Source organism: Otolemur garnettii, unplaced genomic scaffold (genome assembly GCF_000181295.1).
Source record: "Otolemur garnettii isolate 467f Iridium unplaced genomic scaffold, OtoGar3 scaffold00005, whole genome shotgun sequence".
NCBI lineage: Eukaryota > Metazoa > Chordata > Mammalia > Primates > Galagidae > Otolemur > Otolemur garnettii.
In genome coordinates this window covers 4,781,436-4,793,537 of record NW_003852400.1, presented here as the reverse complement: position 1 = coordinate 4,793,537, position 12,102 = coordinate 4,781,436, and the positions used below count along the sequence as shown (strand labels likewise).

Sequence of the window (12,102 nt, the reverse complement as noted above, 5' to 3'; positions counted from 1 at the left end):
ATAAAGTAACAAGCAAAATGTGACAATACACATCACTTCTGTTGTTGATACCATGGCAAGTTTTCTAGAAGAGTTGGAATTATTATTTACTTTTTCTTTTTTGAGACAGAGTCTGGCTTTGTCATCCTCAGGAGTACCATGGCTCACAGCAACCTCAAACTCTTGGGCTCAAGCGATTCTCTTGCCTCAGCCTCCAGGTATGGAAGAATAGGTAAGATTTTAACAACTGGAATTGACACACACACATATACACACACACGAAAGCATTCTAGGCCAAGGGAAATGAATGGAGAAAGACAGAAAGCCACAGAATGTGTAGGGAACTGTGGGAGGTCCTGACAGTTTGTGCTTTATCAGGAGGTGTATGCTCTGGGGCATCAGAGAGAAGATGATAGATGGCAGTATCGGAAAGAGCCTTCTAACCCATGCCGAAGGGCTGGTCTTCAAAAGGGAGTTTTAAGCTTAGCCAAGTTGTGAGAAATCAGGGTTGCACCTTCAGAAGATTAACTGGACAGCAAAAATGTAGGATGGACTAGAGGAAAAATAGTTTGGAGGTAAGCAGGTCATTTGGAAAGCTACTGCAGTCATCTTAGCAAGAAGTATGGGAAAGAAAAGGTTTAGATATAAAAAACTTTCTGAGGGAGAAAAATGATGGGATTGCATGTCAACCAGCTATGTGGGCTGAATGTGATGCTGGCAGCCTGGGTAACGCAGAGGACAGGCAGAGAGAGCATATAATCAGTGATGTGGTAGCCGTAAAACCCCAGACACTGAACTGTGTGTTATCAAAAGGGAAGAAAAGGCATGGTAAATTCTGAAGTACACAAGATTTATGGGATTTTGTTGTCTGAGCAGGAGACTGGGGGAGAAAACCACCCCAGATGCCTTCCAGCGTATTTTACTTGGCTTCCCATAGAATAGCTGCTTCTGAACTGCCTTAATTTTCCTACCACTGGCCTACCCATCCGTCGAACCAACAATAGGTGCTTACTGTGTGCCAGGGACAGAGGAGGCAAATCAGAGAACAAAACAGAACAAATTCGCTCTTTCAAGGAACTTGCACTTTACTGGGAAGAAACACATGATTAGCAATGCCCATAATTAAATGAAGAATATCATGTGTTAGAAGAAAAAGATATGAAGAAAAGCTGAGTAAGAAGGATAAGGAGTGTTGATTCTGGGACAGGGGCGGGATATAGTCTGTATTGAGAGATGTCACAAGTCATAGCCTTGCAGCCAGGGTGCAGAGTTTATCTAGGGCCACTCTTGAGGGCATGGCTTACTACATCCCCCACTTTCCTCCTAATGAATCACAGGAGACGGTCATTAGTTGCTACATAGCACCTAACTTCTGGCCACTGTGAACCTCCTGACCGATCACATTTCCTAACTGGCATTCATGGCCAGCAAGGTCAAGACTAAATTTGTGGTCTTCTTTCACAGAGTGGATGAAACCTTGTAGCATTCTGTGTACCTTTTTTCCTCTTATTTTCTGAACATTCATTTTCTAACTACTCTGATTTCCTCAATTATTTATATCTTTTAAAACTGACAAGTAATAATTACAGGCAAAGAGTACAATGGGATTTTTTTACCTATGTTTATACTGCAGAATGATTAAATCAACCAAATTAACATATCCTTCACTTCATATACTTATTCTTTTTTGTGTGTGATGAGAACATTTAAAACCTTCTCTTTTGGTATTTTGAAATATATAATACAATCTCATTAACTATAGTTACCATGCTACGTGATATTCTCCAAACTTACTTCTCCTCACTGAAGCTTGGTACCCTTTAAGCAACTTCTCTTATTCTCCACCACCCCCGCCCAACCACTTACTTTTATCTTGTCTTGTTTTTGTCAGCTAAAATCCACTGCAGGGCATTGGAGGTATAAATAAATATGCAAAAACAAGTTACATGAAAAAAAATGTTTTGATGTCTTTTGAAACGAATATTAGTTGCTTTAATTCAATCTGTCAAAATAATTAAGCCACCCCATATGTAACCCCATGAGAGGTTGTAAGTATCTTCCTTCTGTATGTGGTCACAGACACCTGGGTACTTACATGAAATTCACACAGCCTGTGCCCGCAGGGGGAGCAATCCAGACAAAGCTGAGGTTGGTTGTGGGCAGGTGACTCACGTGGGAGGCCACTACACTGCACATGAACTGGTTACCAAACTGGTGGTCCGACATGATCCCTGAGAGACAGACAGGAAAGGAAACTGTTACAAAGACAACAAAACAAAGCCTTCCTATCATGGCATCACAGTCTTTTCTGGACATTTTTCTTTTATGGTAAGATTCATTATGGTACCTGGCTTCCCCATCAGTTATGCAATTTTTTTCACCTTTTCTCGCTGGAGGTAAATTCATCATTTCAAACATTAATGAGGAGTGACCTACTAAAATCACTGCCATAGTATTGGTGTTGTTTTGATTTTGTTGATTGATCTTTGCCCATCACCAAAGACCACCAGGACCAAGCTGCAGTTAAATAAGGTTAGGTTTACTGGAGCTGTCTCAACAAGGGAGATCAAACACTACAGGAACCTGGAAGGCATTGCTGTAAGAGGGCACAGGGAGGGGCTGGTTAAAACAGGAGAGCAGAGCGGTCAGGTTTGCCCAGAACTTCCCAGTTTTTAGAGTGGAAAGCTCTGCACTCTGGGAAATCCCCTAGTCCTGTTTGGGAGAATTCAGAAAAAGGTGGTTTTGCTTTTGAATTGAGGCCTTATCAAAAGGTGGAGGCAATTTTACCCCTGAGCATCGTAATCTTTATCCAGAAGGCATTAGGAATGAAGTGAGGCTAAATCTTCAATTGGCAAAAAAGCAACAGTAATCATGTTTGCATGGAGAGGGGGACATTAGTTGTTTTATGGTTTGCACCAGGACCTTGCATTTGTCTGTGTTTAGGCATGATTATAGAGTGGTCCTGTTTGTGCCACGTATCATCACAGTCATAAAGTGGCCTTGTAAAAGTGGTCAGTTGTAAGATGTGTAACATTGCCATGTGGTCAAGTTGCTTATGTTCAATGTGAGAACACCATGGCTCAGCTGCGACCAGGTCAGCTCCCAGGTGGGCTATCAAGGGATGCTTTTTTTTTCTTTTCTAACAAGGTGATCCTCTTAGGTTTACCTCACATACACAATATAAATAAGTAATTCAACAACTCAGTTAAAAAGTGGGCAGAACACCTGAATAAGACTCCTGACGAAAAAGGATAAGCAGATGGCAAACAAACATAGGAAAAGATGCTTAGTGTCATATGTCCTTAGGAAACTGCAAATGAAGACAACAAGGAGGTATCTCTTCAATCGGTTAGTGACCAAAATCCAAAGCACTGGCAAACACCAAATACTTATAAGGATGAGCAAAAACAGAAACTTTTATTCATTGCTGGTGGGACTGCACAATGGTATCCTTTTTGGAAGGCTGTGGCAGTTTTTACAAAACTAAACATACTCTAACCACATAACCCAGCAACTGCACTCCTTGGTATTTACTCAAAGGAACTGAAAACTGTGTCCACACAAAAACCTGTGCACAGATACTCAGAACAGCTTTATTCATGATTGCCAAAACCTGTAATTAACCCAGACGCCCTTCAGTAGATGAATGGATCAACTGCTACATCTAGACAATGGAATAGTATTCAGCACTAAAAAGAAATGAACTATCAAGCCATGAAAAGACATGAAGGAAACTTAAATATGCATATTATTTAGTGAAAGAAACCAACCTGAAAGCGTGCCTGTGATAGAATTCCGACTACATGACATTCTGGAAAAGGCAAACCTGTGAGGACAGTATAGAGACGATGCTTGCCAGGGTCTGGGGGGCTGCAGAGGATGAACAGGCAGAGTGCAGGGGATTTCAGAGCCGTGGAACTGTCTGTATAATAGTACATGATGATGGCTACATGTCATACGAACTTTTTGAACCAATCAAATGTACAGATTAAGAGTGAACCCTAATCTCAACTCTGATCTCTGGGTGGTGATACATCATTATGGGTTTATCAGTTGTAACTAACGTACCACTGTGGGACAGGATATTAAGAATAGGGGAGGTTCCTCATGTGTGAGAACACGAGTGTATGGGAACTCCGTACTTTTCATTCAGTTTTACTGGGAACCTAAAAATTCTCTAAAAATTAAAATTAATAAAAACATTGCCAGGAATGGGAAGTTAAATTTAAAAATTCTCTCATTTGCTGGCTTTGTAACCTTGGACGAATGCCTTCTTTTGGAGATTCAGTTTTCTTGTCACCACAGCCCCTCCATCCTGAAGTTGTGAGAATCAAATGATGCAAACTTAGGACAGCACCCAGCACTGAAGCAGCAGCTCTCAGTAAATCCTGATTTTCTTCCTGCCTACCAGAGTGATTTTTCTACAATATGATTTCTTTTTATACTATTTCCCCACAAAGAAATTCTCAATGACCCCATACTGTCTGTAGTTTCACTGTCCAATATGGTAGCCACCAGCCACTGTGGTTCTTTAAATTTGTTTACTACTAGATATAAATTAAAAGTTCAGCTCTTCAGTTGCACTAGGCATGTCTCACATGCTTGAAAGCCACGTGTGGCTCATGGGCATCTCCCCTGTCATGGAAAGTTCTACTGGACAGCCTGGACTATTAAGACCCCTTGTATCTTCCTCTCATCTTCATCTCCAATCTCACCTTCAGCACTTCTTGTGCTCATGTCTTCCCTATCCACCTTGTACCAAATAAACCCTTTTCCCCCTTGCATATCTGTGCCCTCTGTCTAAAATGCTTCAACCACCTGATAGATCCCACATCCAGATTCAGCTCATTTTCTGCCTTGCCACGCCTCTCCTGTTTACTTCCAAGCAAATCATGGCAGTTCATCCTATAGATTCCAGCTGAGCCAGTTCCTTCACTCTAATACAGCTCTTAGCCAAAGGCATGTGAAATATTTTGTCTCTTTATTTTTCTCTATATCTTAAACTCTTAAAAGACAAGTCAGCCCTATTAATGCACATTTCTCTACCACTTAGCACAGTATGCACAAATACTTATTTGTGTTGTTATATTTGGTCCTTTGATCTCATGCTTAAAAAGGTCCTCTTGAGTTTGTGACCAGCCTGGGAAAAACAGAAAGACCACATCTCTCCAAATTTTTTTTAAACATTAGCTGGGCATCGTGGCAGGTGCCCATAGTCTCCGCTACTAGAGAGAGTGAGGCAGGAGTCTGGGGCTACAGATGAGCTATGGTCCAGCTACTGCACTCCAGCCTGTGTGATAAAGACACTGTCAAAACAAAAAGTCTTTTCAATCTCCAAGATTAAAAAAAAAAATTCTCCTCTACTTTCTCTCTACTATTTTGTTTTTACCTTGACACCTTTAGTGCTTCTAAATTTTATTTTGCTGTGTGGTACAAGGTTAGCATTTGAGTTTCTTTTTATTTCTACATGGTTCTAAGTGCCCATCATTGCTTCCTGTGAGATGTCATGATCATTCCTTATAAGTTTCTCTGCCCCATTTCACTCCTGTTCTTCCAAAATGGTTTCTCTGGAAAGCATGTATGATCATGTCAATTCCCTGCTAAATCTCCATGAATGGGACCCATCATATTCCAGAGAAATGAAAGCTCCTTAGCCTCAGTTACGAAGTCTGGCACAATCGGACCCCTCCGCACTCTCCCTCACCACTGCTGTGAACCGGCTCTGCATTCACCCTCCAGCACAGGTGAGCACAGGTGGTTGAGCCACTCTCACCCGCACTTCTAAGCACGTGCTCTCCTCTAGACTCACAGGCCCTGGACTTCTGCTCTCCTCCCACCCATCCTTCTTCTCTGCGAGGCTAATTCACACCTGTTGTCAAGGCAAAGAAGGCTCAATGTAGCCTGTGTTTAACACCAAACATTTAGAGAATTCACTTACTGTTCTGGGTCTAATGATACAAAGACACATCAGACATGGCCTGGCCCTTGGGGACCTCCCTGCCCCCCCGACCCCTTCCCCATGACTGGATAGGTGCCCTCCCTACAAATCATCACAGCGGTTCATGCATCCCTCCATCACAGCACTTGGTCATCTCACCAAGTCACCTATGAGGGAGCCTGTCTTTAATCTTCATATCCTAGGCACTCCTCACACTGTCTGACACATCACAGATACACAAGAAATAACACCTATGTTGCAATTAGGGGTTTACAACCACAGCCTGCAGCTGGCTATGAATGTTTATCTATGGTGTCAGATATCACGGAAATCATAGACCTTTTTCTTTTGCTCATCAGCTTACGTTAGTGTTTGTGCATTTAATGTGTGGCCCAAGACAACTCTGAGATCAGCATTCATGGAGAGCTTTGGGCTTCACAGCTGGACGCCTCTGTGTAAAACAGACTCTTCTACAATAGGAAGTTGCTCAGCAAAAACCATAACTCGTTTAAGCAACAGAAAAACAAGTCTACATTTTGACATATCCAAATGGTGATCCTTTTCTAATTCATGGCAAAATTCATCAAGCCATAGCAACCACAAGGTTAGGGAGGATATGAGACTCCCAGGGAAATCAGAGAGGCCAAGGAGACCAAGTAGCCATGACTCAGGAACTGCCACTTTCCTCCGGTCAGACCTAAAGCAGGGATCCAGCGTGTAGAAAATGACAAGTCTGCAGAAGTCTGGCTGGCCAAAAGGGAAAACAAAGTTCCAGCCAGAGTCTTGTGGGAAGGGAAATGAATCAAACAAAACAACACTTCACTATTACACAGTTTTGGTAACGGGATTCACAGGCAAATAACTCTCCATTCCTCAAAACTTCTCTTAGAAAGTGAGTCAGTGTCTGGGCCGCGTGTTACTAGACAGAATTTTATATGGTCAGCACCTCATGCCCTAGTCTGGGTGAACATGCCACACAACATTCCTGCAATCCGCCAGTCCAGCATTGCTGTGTCCAGCTTGGCTACAGAGAAGCACCAGCAAAGGAGGCATAGTCAGTGTCTGGTACCCAGAGATTCTCAGTCAACTAGTGTAAAGGATAGCTTGGGTATTGGGATTTTAAAAATCTCACCAAGAAATTCTAATGTAGAGCCAAGAACTTGCATTGGAAATGTGCACTAATAATATGTTCTCTAGAATTCAGAGCTTAGAGTAATCGTCCTCACATCACTGAAGCATCAGCGTACAATTTCAAGGTATTCAACAATCTTTTTATGCAATGGCTTTGGTAGTAACACAAAATATCCTATTCTCTTACCCGCTGCTCCTAACACCAACCTAAACAGGTCTCCTCTGGATCTTTTCATGTACTTTCAGACACTGTGAGTATATAGTGCTCCTTGCTTTTTTTAACACTTTTATAAGCACTGGTGTATTATACTGCCACCACATTGTCACTGGCTTTTCTTTTCTTTTTTTTTTTTGAGACAGAGCCTCAAGCTTTCCCCCTGGGTAGAGTGATGTGGCATCTCAGCTCACAGCAACCTCCAACTCCTGGGCTCAAGCAAGTCTCCTGCCCCAGCCTTCCAAGTAGCTGGGACCACAGGTGCCCACCACAACGCCTGGCTATTTTTTGGTTGCAGCCGTCATTGTTGTTTGGTGGGCCCGGGCTGGATTTGAACCTGCCACCTTAGGTGTATGTGGCTGGTGCCTTAGCCACTTAAGCCACAGGCACTTAGCTGTTACTGGCCTTTCTTGGAGAACTCTAAAAGTCAGCCACAGTTGCAGATCTTAGAAATCTATTTATTTAAATATCAATCAGCAGGAAAAAAAAAACAACCTACTAACTCTATTTTGCATTAAACATTGTGTTAGGCCCTGTGGAAGTACATTAAAGAAATATAGGACATTTGCCCGGAAATAATTTGAGCTGAGAAAAGTAAAATAAACTAACATTCTAAATAAAGCAGCTAGAAAACAGTGAGTGCTAAGTGAGTAGTATTGATGAAAAATACAAAGTGGAGTGGAAAAGTGATTAATACGGACAATTATTAATAATGACAACTAATTAACTGCATTGTACCAATGCCAATTTCTTGGTTTTGGTAAGAGGTTAAAGTTATATACATTGTGGGAAGTGTACAGGAGCTCTCAATAGTAGTTTTGTAACTTCTGTGAGTCTATATATATCTTAAAGTAAAAAGATTAAAAATAAAAATAACAACAACTAATGCTTACTGAACACTTACTATGATCTGGCATTATTTTAAGTGCTTCACTAATATTCACTCACTTAAGGCCCTTAACAACCCCATGGGGTAGGAGTGGGTACGCTCCCCACTTTACTGATTAGGACACTGAGAATATGGGCACAAAAAAACTTGCTCATGGTTATACGGCAAGTGGGCAGAGGAGCCTGGATTGCTACAAAGTCAGAAATGGCTCTACCAAGGTCTGAACCTGGAACTGAGCCTGGAAGGAAAAGCTAAGATTTCCCACATTTGTTTTTATGTACATGAAGCAGCAGGGTATAATCCAGAGATGGTCCCGTCAGCTCGGCCACTCTGCTGTGACCTCCGTCACGAGGCTCCCCTCCAGCTTCATTCTGACATCTACAAGGTGCTGAGACCCCCTCAGCTCTGTTGCTCTCCGAGTACAATGAAACTGAAGACAAGAAAGAGGGGAGGACCTTCCCCAAACATGGACATGAGGGACAGGGCTGCACACATTAAATGAAAATCAGGGAAAGGGAAAGTCAGCCTCAGCTCCTCGTGTTCTCTGGGACTCAACTGCCGGCATCCGCCACAGTGATCTTACTAATGCCTTTTGTGTCCGGAGACACATACACTAATGCACACCTGTGATTTGGAAAACTGTTCTTCAGATAACTGAAATTTGACTTTGATAATGAATTTAAATTGATGTTGCTTTCTCTGATGCATGCTGGGTAAGAAGATACATAGCGAGTTTTAATACTACATGAAAAGCAAAAACAATATGATTAAAAAGATTTAATGACACTGTGTTTCTAAGGAGATATGTACATATAAAATATATATGTGGATGATGTCATCATAACATTTTATTTTTGTTGTTGTGGCTATGTGTAAACTGTCATACAAGAAATTGTCTACAGAACTTTCTTCCCAAAAAGGATATACATTTCCAAGAGCACTGACTAAAAACGTCAAATGTAGTTCTCCTGATAAAGCTTTGAAGCAAAGGCAGTAGAGTTTATCCTTCAAACTCTGAAGTTCTTCAAAACTGGTAACTGCTTCGATTTTAGCAAGACTTAAAAGCATCTATGTTATAAAAACATTTTTCTTTTGAAATGAAAAATTTGTTTGTATATTTGTATATTGAATACAAACATAAATTTATTTTGTTCTAAAGATATTTATTGAATATATTGAATACAAACACAAATTTATTTTGTTTTAAAATATTTGTTTTTTTAAATAATGTTTATTTGTTTTAAAAATATATATTCATATATTTAATAATATTTTGAATATTTTGAAATGTGGTTCAGTGACCAGGGTGCTATACAGACGGTGGCAGGTTCGAACCAGGCCCCAGCCAAATTGCAACAAAAAATAGGCGGGCATTGTGGTAGGTGCCTGTAGTCCCAGCTACTCAGGAGGCTGAGGCAAGAGAATCACCTAAGCCCAAGAGCTAGAGGTTGCTGTGAGCTGTGATGCCACAGCACTCTACTGAGGGTGATAAAGTGAGACTCTGTCCCCTCAAAAAAAATTTTTTTTGAAAAATAAAATATTCATAACCTGGTTGTAATTTCTATATTAACCATCAATATAACTATTCCTTTGACAAAGTATGAGAGTTTAAAAATTCATTGTCATAGAAACCGTTGTATTTCTAGTTTACAAATAGCCAATATTTGTTGTCTTTATCAAAGTTGTGTTGCAGGACAGGTGTAAATAGCAGTGCTTCCTTTATCCACATTCTCTTCAGCAGGATTCAACTTACAATGTCGTTAATTATTCTAAAGTTGCCTCCACACTCCCTTTTAAGACAGTGACACACATTTCTGTGCCTTCCGGGATGTCATTTTCCTTGACAAGCTTCAGTTATTTTAAGTTTGTGACTAAACCTTGCGTGAACCCCATTTTCCCCCAGGAATGCCTTTCTATGCTTTTAATGAGCGTACTTTGGGTCTTCAGAACTGTAACTAGAAGTTCTATGATCCCCCATCTCTAAAACAAAATCTTCGTACTCTCATACAAAGGTATGTTATTCACTTCCGAGAAACACACTGAAGATTTTTATAACCAAAAATAACCAACCCGGTGAGAAAATTACCATTCATCTTGGGTTTATTTTATATTTTGGAGATTAAAAACACAGATTATTGAAATATGTTTACTTTGTAATTTGCCATAGTTAAAGTGGGTAGAAACATGTCCTCATTTATTTTTCATGTGTTTCAAGAACAAATACATCTATAAGATGGGATATCGCCAAAGGGCAAGTATGTTAAAATCACAGATTTTTTGCTATGCGAAAAATATCACCTCCATATGTAAAAATATTACCCCATATATAAAACTGATGACTTCTTAAGTGAAATATTATTTTATTATTTCAAACACTTTCAGAAAGCTTGGTAGAATATACTGTCAGGAAATCAAGTAAAACTATTACTTTATGCCTACTTAAGAGGTATAAAATCACAATGGCACAAATACTTAATTCCTATTTCCTTCCATTTTCATCACTTGTTCTTTAGTATAAAAGAGATATGTCTAAAGGCTTCCATCATTTAACAAAAAACAAACTGTCCTGAAAATCTAGTTTGGAAAGTTAGTGTTATATTATAAATGAAAAAGAGAAAATGAATTATAAGAGTTCCTTTTTGTCTTTCTTCAGTCTGTTCACTTTGCCATTCTATAATCTGTTCATTCAAATATGAGTAACTGTCTACTTGCAGAATTTGACTTGTCTGTTATTTGCCTTCTTTGCCAGGTCAACATCCTCAAACATTTCAACAAAGCCAAACATGAATTCTTCTGCTGAAAAGTAATCATAGAATTTCCTGAAAACTCTCTTACTGTGGCTTATCTGTGAAGTACCAGCCTGATGAAAATGGGTATGAAAAGAACTGCTCTCGAGTGGTGCTGCAAGATATTGAATAGGACATGCACACACACTCACACGTAAACACTGTGGGGTGTAGTCTTTAAAGCATTGGTTTGAAGGCATTTGGTTTCAGACTTAAACCTAAAACGCCAAAAAGTACTACGCTTTAAAAAATCATTCTGGAATTATATGTCTATGGACGTAAGTTAGAAACATTTGAGGACCTACGCCATTTCTGCACATCTCGTTAGTTCTGTAAAGAGAGCCTGTTCTCAGTCTCCCTGATTCTTTCCTCATTCATTACAATGATGACGATGACAGTCCTTGCTACTGTCCCCTCCATTCCTCTCCTGGCACCACCACTCACTGTACCAGCATCAGAAAGGTGACAGAGTGGGAAGGTGGGGAGGACAGACCCTGGAGGAAGCCTGCCTCTCCAGATCCTTCCTCTCCTACCAAAGAGTTGCGGAATCTTGGGCAGGTTACTCAATCACTCTGTTCCCCAGTTTGCTGGAAATGTTGAGGATGATGATAATAGTGTAGCTGTGAAGATTAAAGGAGTGCATGGCACATAGGGCTACGTATGTTAGCTATTACCATCCTCAATTTAGAGATAAAAGAACGAGGACCAGGAAATTGAAGTGACTGCCAAGGGCATCATAGCTAGTAAATGGCATTTGGACCAGGTTCATCTACCTTACACTGTCTGTTGTCTTCCCCCCTATATCCTTAAATCTTAGAACCTCCATTGTGGGACAGACACCTGTCCTGATCCAATAGAAATCCTGTCCAAATCCAGGGCTGGAGTGCAAACCATCCGAGAGTGAGCAGAAAGAGCACCAGCCCTTCCTTTAAGGCACAGCATGGGTCCTCTGTCTTTTTATCCAAATGCCTCAATTTTCATCAGTTATTGGATACTCTTTGGCCTCTTCGTAGATACATCTCTGAGTCACATACACATGGGAGACATCCTTGAGTCAACAGATGTTTCTCTAAATGGCAAAGGGCAAAGTCACCCAGTTACACGTGGGTCTGTGTGGCCATCGTGTTTGACAAAGCAGCATCCTTTCCAAAGGGCTAGGCAAGGT

At 40.7% G+C, this 12,102-nt stretch overlaps 1 protein-coding gene across 2 annotated transcripts in view; it reads right to left on the bottom strand.

The window, feature by feature from the left end:
- RELN (reelin) overlaps positions 1-12,102 on the bottom strand; it is a 479,973-nt gene that overhangs the window by 346,413 nt on the left and 121,458 nt on the right. For both annotated transcript variants that reach the window (XM_003782608.3, XM_023518943.1), the window contains one exon: positions 2,075-2,210. In XM_003782608.3, coding sequence (XP_003782656.1) covers positions 2,075-2,210 — 136 coding nt within the window. The remainder of the gene's footprint in view (positions 1-2,074; positions 2,211-12,102) is intronic.